The sequence below is a fragment of the Podarcis filfolensis genome, assembly GCF_964270895.1.
Source record: "Podarcis filfolensis genome assembly, chromosome: 2".
NCBI classification, from domain to species: Eukaryota; Metazoa; Chordata; class Lepidosauria; order Squamata; family Lacertidae; genus Podarcis; species Podarcis filfolensis.
In genome coordinates this window covers 45,513,960-45,528,427 of record NC_139605.1, presented here as the reverse complement: position 1 = coordinate 45,528,427, position 14,468 = coordinate 45,513,960, and the positions used below count along the sequence as shown (strand labels likewise).

The following is a 14,468-nucleotide window of genomic DNA, read 5'->3' as shown; positions in this document are numbered from 1 at the left end:
ATTCATTAGCCATTAGCAGATTATTCTGTATTGCAACACAGGGGTTTGTTTTTGTCACTAGATTTATTTCCAGCAGAGAAACTTACAATTGATGTTTGCTTTGAAGTCCTGATGATGATGATGATGATGATGATGATAATAATAATAATAATAATAATAATAATAATAATAATAATAATAATAGTGGTGGTGGTGAACTGAAGATCTGCATTTCCTCCCAGCCAGGGGAAGATATAACTCAATCTATCTCCTGCCCCCCACCCCCTGTCTAGCAAGGCATAGAATCACACACCGTAGCCAAGAGTTGAAAAAATACAATTTGCTTATGAGGTAACTGACTGCTTCAGTTAATTGACTTATTCCGATCCACAGCAAGCAGAGACTACTGAATCCCACCTCACCACTAGTGATTGCTCTGGATGGATATCATAGCAATGGATAGCATAGCCATCGGGTCTGTTTGCTATTTCATCAGCCAGATAGGACAGTTGTGTTTGAGCTCGAGTCCCTGATTGGTAAATTTAGATACATAAGAACACACCAGGCCTGATAATATTCTCTCCATTTTAATTTCTGCCTGCTGACCCTTCTCACATGATTTTTCATGGTAAGCAAATTCCACTGCAGCAGCAACACCCCCACCCCCACCCCCAAGTAAAATAGCATGGAAACACAAGTGGCAGTTTTAAAAGCTTCTCAAAATGATCTCCTTTTTTTAAAAAAAATCTATTCATTTCTCCCCACAATATAGTCAAATTACAACTACAAAAAAACCGGAGGTGGATTGAATAAGTAGAATAGAGTCTTCTCTTAAAAGTAATTCTTAGTCCTTACTACCCTCAGTAGCTCCTCCCAGCTCACCTGGGATCTTTCCTTTCTCATCCCAGCTTCTCATACTGGGAAACCAACCTTTTCCTATCTCTTCCCCAGGGTCCTCCATCAACCATCTACCACCCCCCAAACATTGGACTCCAAAGAAAGAAAAAGAAGAGAAACGAAGATGGGAAACAGAAAACGGAATGGGACAATAAAAAGGAGAGGGAGAGAGCAAGAGAAAGAAACATTAGAAAAAGATGCAAAAAGAAAACTTGATTTTCCATCTGCCGGTTTCATAATTTTTTTTTTTAAATATTACTTAAAACTTTTAGTCCATGTTAATATCCATCTTCTGTTAAACAATATTTCTTTTAAGTAAAGGTGTCAGAACTTCTCAAAATCTCAAGCAGCAATCTAACCCTAGGAAGACAGATAAAACTGTCCGTATCTTATTCTGCCTCAACAAGGTCTGAATGAGATGATATTTTGCAATATTCCAGTTTTAAGGCTCTGGATATATTGATTGATTTGATTTGTATGTTCACAAAATACAATTTTTTTCTTAAGAGTCACGAGCAACACTCACCACCTCCCCAGTCAATAACACTGGTCAACAACAAATTTGTTGTCTGCGTTTTTTCAGTTGATTTAGGACGAATCTGATGCGCTGAATGCAAAAATCACATTGGTTTTGCTCAATCAGGTCAAGTTTTTGAGCTACGGCCACATGTTGTTTTTTTACGTTTTTGTTCACATGTACGCTTGTGTGGAGCATTTTAGAAGAAGTTGGTGGGGGTAAAATGCCATGTCGAATAATTGTTTTGATTGGAAATGATTATTTTAATGACAAGAAGTATTCAGGTCCGATAGTTCTGGGTGATTATGTCGAAAAGGGATCAGTTTGAAGTCATAAAACCTCGAAATCTTCCATAAATTGGTGCGGCAAAGCATAAAGTTGGGGGATCAAAACTAAGTTAATGGGGCAGCCGCCCCACGAAGTATCCTGATCTTCAATCAGCACGTCGTCCTGTAGCTCATTGTGATGAAATTCCAGTGCCTGTCTTCGGAGAACTTCCTGACATTAGTGACGAAGATGCCTCCAGTGTTGAAGGACATGAAGAAGAAGTGGTTCTTGAAGATGATGCTCCACATCCATTTTCCCAAAAGGAGTTGAATGATCTAGTTCACGACCTCAGCTTGTCAAAGGACTCTGCCGAACTGTTGGCATCCAGATTGAAGGGAAAAAAACCTCCTCTCTGACAGTGCTCGCATTAGCTTCTTCCGCAACAGGCATCAAGAGTACCTCTATTTTTTCTCGGAAGAGAAGGACTTGGTGTACTGTGCAGATATTGCGCAGCTTCTGCTCAAGCTTGGAGTGCCACAGTACGAACCCAAAGATTGGAGACTGTTCATTGACAGCAGCAAGCGATCACTGAAATGTGTTCTGCTACACAGCGGCAACCAGTTTGCCTCTATACCCCTGGCTCACTCGAGTACACTGAAGGAGAACTATGAAGCGGTGAAGTATGTACTGGAGAAAATTGGTTATGATCAGCATAAGTGGTTTATTTGTGTTGACCTGAAGACGGTGAACTTTTTGTTGGGACAACAGTCTGGCTTCATCAAGTACCCATGTTTCCTGTGCATGTGGGATAGTAGGGTCCGTGCTCAGTGTTACACGAAGGAGGACTGGCCTGTGCGGGAGGAATTGGTGCCTTGCAAAGAAAGGAACGTCATCAATGACCCTCTGGTGGACAGAGACAGAATACTCTTCCCACCGCTGCACATCAAGCTCGGCTTAATCAAGCAGTTCACCAAGGCTCTGGACAAGGGTGGTGACTGCTTCACTTACTTGTGCCAGGCTTTTCCAGGATTGACCATGGAGAAGTTGAAAGCTGGCATCTTTGACGGTCCTCAGATCCGTCAGCTCATCACAGATCCAGAGTTCGGAAACTCAATGAACGAAGTGGAACTGGAAGCGTGGAAGGCATTTGTTCTGGTAGTGAAGAACTTTATTGGCAACAATAAGGCCAGAAACTACGCAGAACTTGTCAACAACATGCTGACTGCTTTCAGAAACCTGGGCTGCAACATGAGCGTCAAGATGCACTACCTATTTTCACATATGGACCGGTTTCCTGAGAACCTGGGTTCAATGAGTGACGAGCAGGGGGAGAGATTCCATCAGGACATGAAAGAGATGGAGACCAGGTATCAGGGTTGCTGGAACGCAGTCATGATGGCTGACTACTGTTGGACTCTGAAGAGAGACCTCCCTGCCGCTGAGCATTCCAGGAGTTCCAAGAAATGGAAGTTCAAGCCTTGAAGTTTGAAAAATGGTGAAGCAACATGCAATTTACGTGTACTTACCTTTATCAATACCCACCATTCAGTTTACAGTAAACCTGACCTGATGGAGAGAAACAAATGCCATTTCCTGATTCAGCAGTGCAAAAATACCCTAAATCAGTTGTAGAAATCTAGACAACATTCAAAAAGTAAAAAATTGTTGCCCAGTGTAATCTATGTAGGAAATGAAGAGACTTTAAAACAATAACTTTCTTTTTTTATTTATCTTCTGGTCTCCATGACACTATAATACAGGTCTCACATTTCAGTTTTCCCAACAAATGTGAGAATTATAAATTTATATGGTGTTATAAAGTCAAAATTCTCAATTTTCTAAAAAGGATCTATGAGCAATTGATTGCCTATCTTGGTGCTGCACGTCAAGTTTCTATTTCCCCCTACATGTTTGTTTTGGCATTACAGAGGAAAAGCTGTACATTTGTACAACAGTCATTAATAGAAGCCAATGTTTACTCACCACAAAATAAAATGTAATACCATTGTCGTAAACTTCATCTTGTATACTTAGTGTTAATATGCAAACATTTAACGGAATAAACCATTGCGTATCATGGCACTGAAATTATGGCAATAGCTCAGTGTGAAAAAAATAGCTTATTAATGATAAACTTTCTAAAATCAATAAATTAAATACAAAATGCCACAGTACAGACACAAAATGGCAACTCATTAAATATTAACTTATGTACAGAGCCAGATAGAATTAGTTGTGGTTATTTAATAACCAACGTTATTAGTTAACATGAACCAAGGAATACAAAATATAACAATGGATGGTAAAGGAAAGATAGTCTTGGAAAGCTGCAGAAAACTAGCTTAGCATGTAAACATCAAAAGAGGGTTTCTGTTTGGTCTCTGGAGTATTGTCTTTGGTGTTCCAGTATCTGTTTAAAAATATTCTTCAGAATGCTGTAAATGTCCAATCCACCTTCCGAATCAGAACTCACCTGCCGGAAGCAAACTTAAAGTTAATAAAATTATAACACATACATATCAGGCTTTATCGAAAGACAGTACTGTCTAATTCAAAACACAATGGTGTCTACAGAAAATGAAATATAAATCCTACATATAGAATCCTGCATATACAAATTCAGAGTGTCTCATTTCACCTAGTACTAGAATAATATCTGAAGTTTACCACTTGAACTACAATGGCTATTAGATGTAGTTTATAAAATGGAGTAGCAGGAGCTAAATAGAGAACAGTGCTTGCAAAATTAGCTGTTCAAATCTATTGTGAACTGCTATGGATGCAGTTTTGTCAAAAAGTAAATTATTACATCTGCGGTTGTCCCCCCCCCCCCCGGACTACTCCCATAATAGTGAGTGAGTGAGTGAGTGAGTGAGTAAACAAACAAACAAACAAACAAACAAACAAACAAACTTTATTTTCACTATACCACCTGTGCGCAGTGAAATTAAACGAGCCCCCCCCCCACATACACTCAGTCTTGTCCGTGCTCTGTGTGCTTGTCGGAAGTCAATCACACCACTATTTTTTTCCATTCAGCAGCCCAACAGCCCATGGATAAAAACTGTTCTTTAACCTGTTGGTGTGGCTGACTATACTTCTGTATCTCCTGCCCGAAGGTAGGAGATTAAAGTGGTGCTGGCCAGGGTGTGAGTCGTCCCTAAGAATTTTCCTCACTCTCCTGAGGCAAAGGTCTCCCGCGATGTCATTTAGCAAACTCCGGGGACAGCCCATGATATCATGCGCTGTGTTCACCACCCTCTGTAGGGACTGTGGCTGTCAAACCAGCATACTACACTGTAATACAGTATGAAAGGACACTTTCTACTGTGGCCTGGTAAAAGCAGATCATCAATTTTTGTTTGACATTGTTCTTTCGCAAGACCCTGAGGAAATGGAGTCTCTGTTGGGCCTTCCTAACCACCTGGGTTGTATTGATTTTCCAAGTGAGGTCTTCAAGGTAAACTCCCAGGAATTTAAAGGAAGAGACTCTCTCCACACAGCCCCCCCCCCCGATATACAACGGGGCTAGTTCCCCTCTCTTCCTCCGAAAGTCCAACACCATCTCCTTTGTCTTGCTGATATTTAATAATAATAATAATTTATTATTTGTACCCCACCTATCTGGCTGGGTTTCCCCAGCCACTCTGGGCGGCTTCCAACAAAGATTAAAAATTAGATGCAAGGTGTTCTCTAGGCACCATGTGGAGACTTTCTGAACCTCCTCCCTATACGCTAATTCATCTCCACCTGTAATTAGACCCATTATGGTGGTATCATCTGCAAACTTAATAATTGCAGTGGATGGATCAGATGAAATACAGTCATATGTATACAACGAGTACAGGTAGGGACTCAGCACACATCCCTGTGGGGTGCCAGTGCTGAGCTTCAGAGAGGTAGATGTAACAGGCCCAATCCTCACTATTGGTGTGCAATCCCTCAGAAAGTCTTTAATCCAATCACAGATGGTAGGGGAAAGGTCCAGGTCCTTCAGCTTTTTAATAAGAATGTCCGGAAGGATGGTATTAAAAGCCGAGCTATAATCAGTACAGTGGTACCTCAGGTTAAGTACTTAATTCGTTCTGGAGGTCCGTACTTAACCTGAAACTGTTCTTAACCTGAAGCACCACTTTAGCTAATGGGGCCTCCTGCTGCTGCTGTGCTGCCAGAGCACGATTTCTGTTCTCATCCTGAAGCAAAGTTCTTAACTGAAGCACTATTTCTGGGTTAGCGGAGTCTGTAACCTGAAGTGTATGTAACCCGAGGTACCACTGTAAACAGCATTCTGACATAATTCCCCGGTCTATCCAGATGACTCGCTGCAAGGTGAAAAGCTGTGGCTATGGCATCATCTGTTGACCTATTTCTCCTATAAGCGAACTGGTGTTCATCAAAATCCGGCGGAAAACATGTCCTAAGGTGTTGAAGAACCAATCTCTCAAAGCATAGGGAGACACAGAGCTTCATTTCCCCCCCAAAGCAAGGTTGTAATTGGGAGCAGAGGCCAAGTGGGTGGCTTCTGAAGCAGTCAGAGCTGAATCAGTTTGCTTTCCAAATCGCCAGATCAAGGTCCAAAACAAATCTTGTTTTGTGGTGCCCACCCCTAGCAAGCAAGCAAGCTCCGTGTGGACACTGATTGACACCAGAATTCTATAGCCCTCTGTAGGTGTGCACCCACACATTAATTGGTTCCAGCGTACAGTACATTTGGTTCAGATTCTTTGCATGAAGTGCAATGTTGGAAATAGTTTACCATCAGGTTAATTATGGTCAGCGTTCTAGGCTAGTCTGTGAGTTACAAAAGATCACAATTTCACATTCCACTTGCCTTTGTAAATGCTTTAATGGCACGATCAAGGAGAAGGTCCTCCACGTACATTGGTATGGTCTGCAATTGCACCACGCAGTTTAAAATGCACAGTATAGTGTGATATTTTCCCTGATGGGGAGCGGAAAGACATTGTTAGGTAGGAAATATTTTAAAGACACCAACGTGGAGGAGATACCGACCACAATCCAACAGCATTTGGCATGCTTGAAGCTATACGATTCTATAAAGAGAGCGTGAACTCTTTCCTTCACAATCACCTTTGTGATTTCCACTAGTGAAAGAGCAAACTACACCTGCTGAAATGCCCTCTTCTGCATAAGCACAAAATGTCCTCTATAAAAGGGTGGAGAATCTGTGGCCCTTTGGAGGATGCTGGATTCCAGTTCGTATCAGCCCTAACCAGCATGGCCAATGATCAGAGATGATGGAAACTGTAGTCCAGGAATGTCTGCAGAGCCACAGGTGCTCCTCCCCTTTAAGCCTGTTAAAGTCAGTGGCATTTATCAACAGTATTCACTCATAGCAAATGTAGGCAGGTCTGGATTAACCATAAAGCAAAAATAAGCACATGCTTAGGGCATCAAGGGAAGGGGGGCACCACAGAAAATTCCCAACTGCCAGATTTACCACCTGAACAAAAATAAACATTATTTATACAAATATAGAAAACTAAGCATTATTTTCCATCCTACTGTAGGTTCCATTTCATTTTGAAAAATAAATTTTTATTTTATGGTTTACTGTGGTTTATATTTTGAATTTGATATAAATGGGGGCACCAAAATCTCTTAAGTGCTTAGGGCCTCTAAGGATCTTAATCCAGCCCTGAATATAGGCTACTCAGTAAATTATGTCCACTTGAATGATGTATTCAAATGCAACAAACAAAAAGGTTTCCCATCAAAAATTTACAAATTCTGAGCACAGGTGACTAGCATACATGGAAAAGAACATTTCTCTTAAATACTGCCCCACTAACATTTGCCACCCAGTAGACTGGACAAAAAATAGTTTTTATAAGACCTCTAGATCGGTAGCAAAAAAAAAGGTAAGTGATATGTAATACAGCATGCACTTATAGGGCTCTCCCACCCAGCCATTATAAGTTACCAAGAAAAGAAAGTAAAAGCTATTAGTAAAAGGAGAACATGAACATGTTTAAAAGCAGAGAGTGACATGGTATAGGAGGCAAAATGAAGGGTGGACATATTTTCATAGCGGTGTAGACATACACAGGAGGGGGGGAAATGCAAACTTAAGGGTCATGCAAAAGATAAATAACAAAGGAACCCACATAATATGAAAGAGGGAATGCAGAAACGTAGGGACAGATACAAGTACCATGAAAGAAGAGGCCTTAGTGAATGTACATTTGTTAAGCTGTACTTTTTGTGATAAGGAAAGTGACAGGAAAATGCACTGGGAAGTATAGGGTAACTATTTATGCAACATTGTATAACCTCTGAACAAACATATTAGAATGAATGCTCAATAAATAGCTGACATCACAAACTCCCTGCAAACTATGTGCAAATAAATCATGACGTCTGGAAGCAACCAAAGGCAAGGAGATGTGTATGCCGCATTTGTGTCATCTTATGCAAAATGCTTTGTGAGGTCTTCCTGAAAAGTGGTATATAACTGTCTTAATACATTAAATGCTTACCTTGTCTAATAATTTAAGTGCTTCTTGAGGGTCTACGTTGTTTTTTGCTAACACATCTACATCATTTTTGGTTAGAAGAGGTTCTTTAAGTTGCTCTATCCAGGACCACATCAAACTACTGAGGATAAAAGGATCTGTCTCACCGCATATCCTATCCCAGGCTCCATTCTGAGAATTCAGTTCTTTCTAAAGATAAAAAAGAAAGAAATCCTTGTCAACTTTCTATAAATTGTCTTTGCTTTAGTAACATTAGGGTAGAATTCTATAAACACAGACCCCTTTTGGTATAATCACACAGAGGAAGGAAGAAAGGCAATTTTATCCCATTCCCAAATCCCTGCCTGCCATACATGCATGGGGGATGAAATGTCTGAAGAGCATTTGTTCCATTTGTGATTTAGCACTCTATGTGACCGTGGTCTTCGGGGAGGGGGGTTGTTGGGAATGTGACAGGAGCAGCAGAGGCAGACCTGCTCTCTTTCTCCATGCATTTACAATTGTATGGAAAATAATACCTTCAGGCAGCTTATGTTTTCTCTCTCTCTCTCTCTCTCTCTCTCTCTCTGTGTGTGTGTGTGTGTGTGTGTGAGAGAGAGAGAGAGAGAGAGAGAGAGAGAGAGAGAGAAGATAATGGGGATATGGGGCAGACAGCATTTGTTGGGGACCGTCAAACTAGTTTCCCCAAAGCCTTCCACTTTCTGGGTCCAGTTTAGAAGCAAACAGATTCAACACCCCTGGATGCATTTGTGGTGCCAGCTCCAGGATCTGGGCCCCCTTCAGCCAATGCATTCCTCATAGGCTTCCTTGACCTGGATGAGACAAGTCATGTAAGACCAAGGGCGCAGTGCCCTTGACCTTCTTGGGTAAAAGATAAAGGTAAAGGACCCCTGACAGTCAAGTCCAGTTGCAAACGACTCTGGGGTTGCGGCGCTCATCTCACTTTACTGGCTGAGGGAGCCGACGTTTGTCCGCAGTTTTTCTGGGTCATGTGGCCAGCATGACTAAGCCACATCTGGCGAAACCAGAGCAGAGCATGGAAACACCGTTTACCTTCCTGCCAGAGTGGTACCTATTTATCTACTTGAACTTTGATATGCTTTCTGCTAGGTTGGCAGGCGCTGGGACCAAGCAACAGGAGCTCACCCTGTCGCGGGGATTCAAACCGTCGACCTTCTGATCGGCAAGCCCTAGGCTCAGTGGTTTAGACCACAGCGCCACCCACATCCCTAACTTCTTGGGTACCCCATGCAAAGAGCCCACGACTGGCCTTCAATCCCTACCTCGCTGCCCAGGACAACTGCAAGGGGGGAATGGCTGGGAGGTATGTGTTAAAGCACCTGCTGCTTCAAACACAGTCTTTCTTACAAATGCCTTGCTCTTGTTTTAGGATTTAATGTAAGCAGAGGGTTTAGGACCCTGTGTTGACTCATAAGCAGGAAGTTTGCCCTTAGACTGCATCACATTCATACAAAAATCAAAGGGTTTGTCACTGCTTAAAACCTTTTGCAATTGCATGCCCATTTTGGTTTCAGGCTGTGTTTTGGTAAAGAGCTGATTCCCATGTTCCTCAAAATATCTGCTCAAGTATTATGAAGGAGCACTGAAGGGGAGTGTGCACCAATTTGATGAAGTACTCACTTTGCCGCAACTGAAAGAGGAGCAGTAGTCTTTTTACAGATGCCATAAGTCTGGTTCTAGAGCCCAGCTTTGCACGTTAATTGCATGTGTACAACAAGAACACCTGCTTGTCCCTAGATTAAGCAAATACAACAAAGCTAGTGGCTACAGCGTCTTATCGTTGAAGGGCATGAAGTAGGGCATAGTAAGCACCCCTGAGTATGTTCTCTTTATAGAAGAAGAGTTTGGATTTGATATCCCGCTTTATCACTACCTGAAGGAGTCTCAAAGCGGCTGACAATCTCCTTTTCCCTTCCTCCCCCACAACAAACACTCTGTGAAGTGAGTGGGGCTGAGAGACTTCAAAGAAGTGTGACTAGCCCAAGGTCACCCAGCAGCTGCATGTGGAGGAGCGGAGACGCGAACCCAGTTCCCCAGATTACGAGTCCACTACTCTTAACCACTACACCACACTGGCTCTCTATATATAGCTTTATATTTTTGATAGCATAAGCTTCAGTAGGAAGAATGGCCTTTACTGGTATGACTTTATGCTCTCTGAAAGCAAAGATGTTATAGGATTCCCGCCTCTCTCCCTCCCCTTCCTGGAGGTGCTCTCCTGACACATGTGCAACATTTACAAAATGAAAATACCTGCCACATCTCCACTTTTTTCTCTTTTTCTTCTGATCCCATAAACTCATTCACATCTGCCAGGGCCTTGGCTGCCAACGTTCTTCGTGCCTCCAGAGTTAGTTCTGATTGCACAACGATATGGGGGATTGATTCACAGAGATCCCGAATATTGCGGATCTCATGCTCTGCTTTCGAAGCGTCCGAGTCCTCAGAGGACCACATTTTTTTGCCATAGCTATTAGCTTTTCTGCCACAATTATAGTTTAGTGCTTTTAGCTCTTCTTCGTCTTCCTCCGCCTCCTCTTCCTTCCGATCACTCGAAAGGCCCGAAGAAAAGGTTTGGCTACGCTGCACTTCTCCGGGATACCTGCTTTTATGGAAAAATGGAGAATTAGCTTCTTTTCCATCTAAAGGCGTCCTGTCCTGACACGAGAAAGTAAATGTACTACGGATTAAGAGTTCTTGGGTTAAATCAACCTTGAGAGTCTGGCAATTGTTCGGCGGGTTTGTTTTGCTGCAGAGTGGCACTTGCACAGGCACCGACCAGGGGGTCTCTCCTTGCTCACAGACAAACACCGCTCTTCTCAAATCTGAGTCGCTGTAGCTCAGGCGCCTTTTTGCACGAGCCAGAGGCTGAAGGCAATCAATGTTCCTCCTCTTCCAAAGAGGATCACATTCATGTTCATTGGGATGAAGAGGATTGGCTCCCGAGAGAGAAAACGGCTCTGAAGCACTACTGTCTTGCCTTGTCAGTTCTTTATCAAGCTGCGTAGAAGCTAGCTGAGAAACAGTCTCTTCAATCTCAGCGGACAGGTCTGGAAGGTCCACAAGTTCCTCTATCACGTGCCGGTTTTCAGCCAAGTCCAAGAGCAATTTGCAAACCAGATGAATAAGCTTTGGCACATACTTGAGGTTTCTGCTCTCATAACCGTGGAGCAAATGCCGCTGCCGGATCAGGTACTGGGAAAGAGTGACAGCGTGTGCTTTGGGTTCACAGGATGCAAAAACATTCCTGAGAGGAATCAAGAACTGGGAAAACTCCCGTACACACAACAGCTGTCCTCTGGTTTGGATAGAGTTAGGCCTTTTCGCCCTGACAAAAAGGATTGCTTGGTCTGCTGTCATTCGTGTGGCAAAAACCAAGTAACAAGCTATTAAAACACCTGGAAGGTAAGTAAAGGACAAAAAAGAAGGAGGAAATGTTAAATTTGTTAGGTGAAAACAAAAATGTAATTATCAAAATAGCACAGAGCGTATGGATGCAGGTTCATGTTCCTTCCAATAGAGCAGGCTAGCTGAAGCTGCCGCCAGTTATGAAAATCAATTCTGCCTTGTAGGAGCTCCTCCAAATTATTTCCCCCCCACTGCACCATACTTGTTTATTTATATAAAGAATTGCACATTTACTTGCTATAGAAACATAGAACAGCTTCCAGAACAAAAAATTATTAGAAACCAACAACCTTGAAACATCTACACTGAGTAGGCGGCAACAAATTGACTTAAGGATTACATCATCACCCAAAACGGGAGATGAAAAAATTGGGAAATTGTTTTGGAAACCAATAGGTCTTTACTAGCGGATGAATGGAGGTCAGGGAAGGCACATACTGAGCTTTTCTAGCAGTGCTTCCCCTGATTTAGAGGAATGAGAAAGCAGTTCTTAACAATAATAAAGCAAAATAGCTGCAAAAATTACAAGGCATTGGTGCCTATAAGGGGAAGGAAGGAGTGGCCTTGTTCCTGTTACCACATTTTGGGTTTTTTACAAAAAGGGCTAGATGAATACACTTATGCCTCAGGGATACTTTGGAAGAGAATTAAGTAGGGTTTTTTAAGTATGAGCATGGAAAGTGGGATGGTGTTGAAAAGGCACTTCATGGATATGGCACAAAAGCTTCTTAAATAGCAAGTGCCTCTAGAAATGCTATCCCCACCTCCGATTTCCCCTTTACAAAAGCTCTCATGCCAAATCCTTTGAACACAAAGACCAGTTTGGGAGTTGTGTGGCGCATCTGAGAAGAAAATTGTGAAAAATGCATGCATGCAGCCTTTGAAACAATGAGGGCGTTGTGCTAGCATTTCTATCAGAATAGACTTCATTATATGAATGTATCAAGGAATCTACAAAGGAATCAAGGAATCTAAATTATCATTATTTTGCATTTTATAACAATACATTCTCAGTGAATTTATAGTTGAGCATTTTTACCTGTTCTGCCAAGTCCTGCATGACAATGAATAGCTACTCTCCCTTCCTGTAAGGCAAAAGTCATCACTTTTACCATATCGAGGATAGTAGTGAGAGAAGCCACACCATAATCCTTCCATCCAAAGTTATAAAAATAAACTAGAAAAAACAGTTTAGAACATCATTATTATCAAAAGACCATACACAGCTCATTGTATTCATATTGCAACAAAAATATTCGGATCTGTTTTAAGAAAGCTTTTCAGAATTTTTAGCCTGTATTTGTCTTCCTCCATTTTAGTATATCGTCTTATGAGAACTGCAAATGCCACATTGCAAATTAGTCAAGGCATTTCACACAAAACATGGCATATCAAACCTGTAACAAGTAAGGATTTTGCTGTGTGTGTGTGTGCGTGCACACACACACACAATGTAACATAATGTTTTGGGAAGTAACAGAATCCCCACTTTCTTAGCAGCTGTCAATCTTACTGAAATGAGCAACAGTGTCTTTTCGTTGGAAGGGAAAGTCTTTTGATTGCAGCGAAGGCAATAAAAGCCACATGCAAATCTATTGCTTTGCCAATGTGCGAAATGCACAGCTGCAGATACTAAACACAGCTATCCACTCTCAGCTGCTTATTTTATGGCTGTTTATGAGATTTAGTATCTATAATGCTCCATAGTGGAGCTGTGTATTTCTTCAACTTTCTCATTAGCTGCAAGTTATTTTCTTTGGCAAACATTTCTCAGCTAGCTGCGACCAAGAAGTAGGTGGCAGAAACAGCCTGTAAGCACCACACTTTATAATTAACAAGGAACAACAGCAGGAGCAAACTTACTTCCCGCCTCCATGAAAGCTTCAGGAAGGTAGGTGAAACCACTCTCTTGTTCCAGTGGATTCCCGCAGCTAGCGTGTTCTCCAGGACGCTGAAGGTTAATTACTGTTTTTATGCCACATCTTAGGCAAAGAAAAAGAAGGCACATTATTGAGCTGTGCATGCTTTTCCACAATCAATATCCCCACCAACGTTCCTTCTTACTTCAGAATTGTTATGAACAGTTCCAAACCAACGCAGAAAAGAAATAATAGGTCAGCTTTACAGCTGTAAGAACTGCAATAATTCATTACCAGTCTATTTCTTTTACCTTTGAAACTGCTCGATAATATTATATTTTTCAATAAGTTCTGTTGATGGTCGAGACATGGCTAAAATGTTATCTGTTATCCTGGAAAGGAGCAGGAAGAGAAGAAGTGAGCAGTTATGGGTTAAAATACTTCCTAGCTGGTGTTCAGCTGTAATTTTCTAATAACAAACCATGCCACCTTAGATAACTGTGTGCTTTTAAACCATTTAATGTCTATTATCTCTAGTTGAAAAACGTTATGTAACAAAATTACATTATGGTGCAAGATACTGTGATAAGAATATTCAGATAGCACAGAATATTCAGATTTCTATTTCTATATCCATGCACAAAATAACTATACATTTCTTTAAAATGTTCTTTTAACAGCTTTATAAAATAGCACTCTAGTGCTTGAGAATGCTATCATTACATCTAAATCTTACTATTCAATTCTAAAATTTCAATTAAATTAAAATATGGTTTGTGGTAAAAAAATTCTGAAATTAAAACCATGCTACAAAAAGCAAAAGCCTATGCTACCAACAGAATTTTAACATACACATTTTGAGCATAAGTCAAAGACACAGAATTCAAAAGGAACCTTACCTGTTTCACATATGTAGTTCATGTAAAATATGATTACTAGCACTGTATTTAAGCTGGTCTGCACATCTAAAACATAAAGTATCTAAATCTATATAAAACTAGTTCTCTTTCACTGACTGTGGAG

General features: G+C 41.3%; 1 protein-coding gene across 4 annotated transcripts in view; it reads right to left on the bottom strand.

Annotated features, from left to right (window-relative positions):
* Positions 1–3,360: 3,360 nt before the first annotated feature.
* PTPDC1 (protein tyrosine phosphatase domain containing 1) overlaps positions 3,361–14,468 on the bottom strand; it is a 32,031-nt gene continuing 20,923 nt past the window's right edge. For all 4 annotated transcript variants that reach the window (XM_083603025.1, XM_083603026.1, XM_083603024.1 and 1 more), the window contains 7 exons: positions 13,757–13,837; positions 13,450–13,568; positions 12,626–12,763; positions 10,432–11,576; positions 8,161–8,346; positions 6,492–6,602; positions 3,361–4,133 (listed from right to left, as the gene is read on the bottom strand). In XM_083603025.1, the coding sequence (XP_083459151.1) occupies positions 4,017–4,133; positions 6,492–6,602; positions 8,161–8,346; positions 10,432–11,576; positions 12,626–12,763; positions 13,450–13,568; positions 13,757–13,837 (1,897 nt within the window). In that variant the 3' untranslated portion in view covers positions 3,361–4,016. The remainder of the gene's footprint in view (positions 4,134–6,491; positions 6,603–8,160; positions 8,347–10,431; positions 11,577–12,625; positions 12,764–13,449; positions 13,569–13,756; positions 13,838–14,468) is intronic.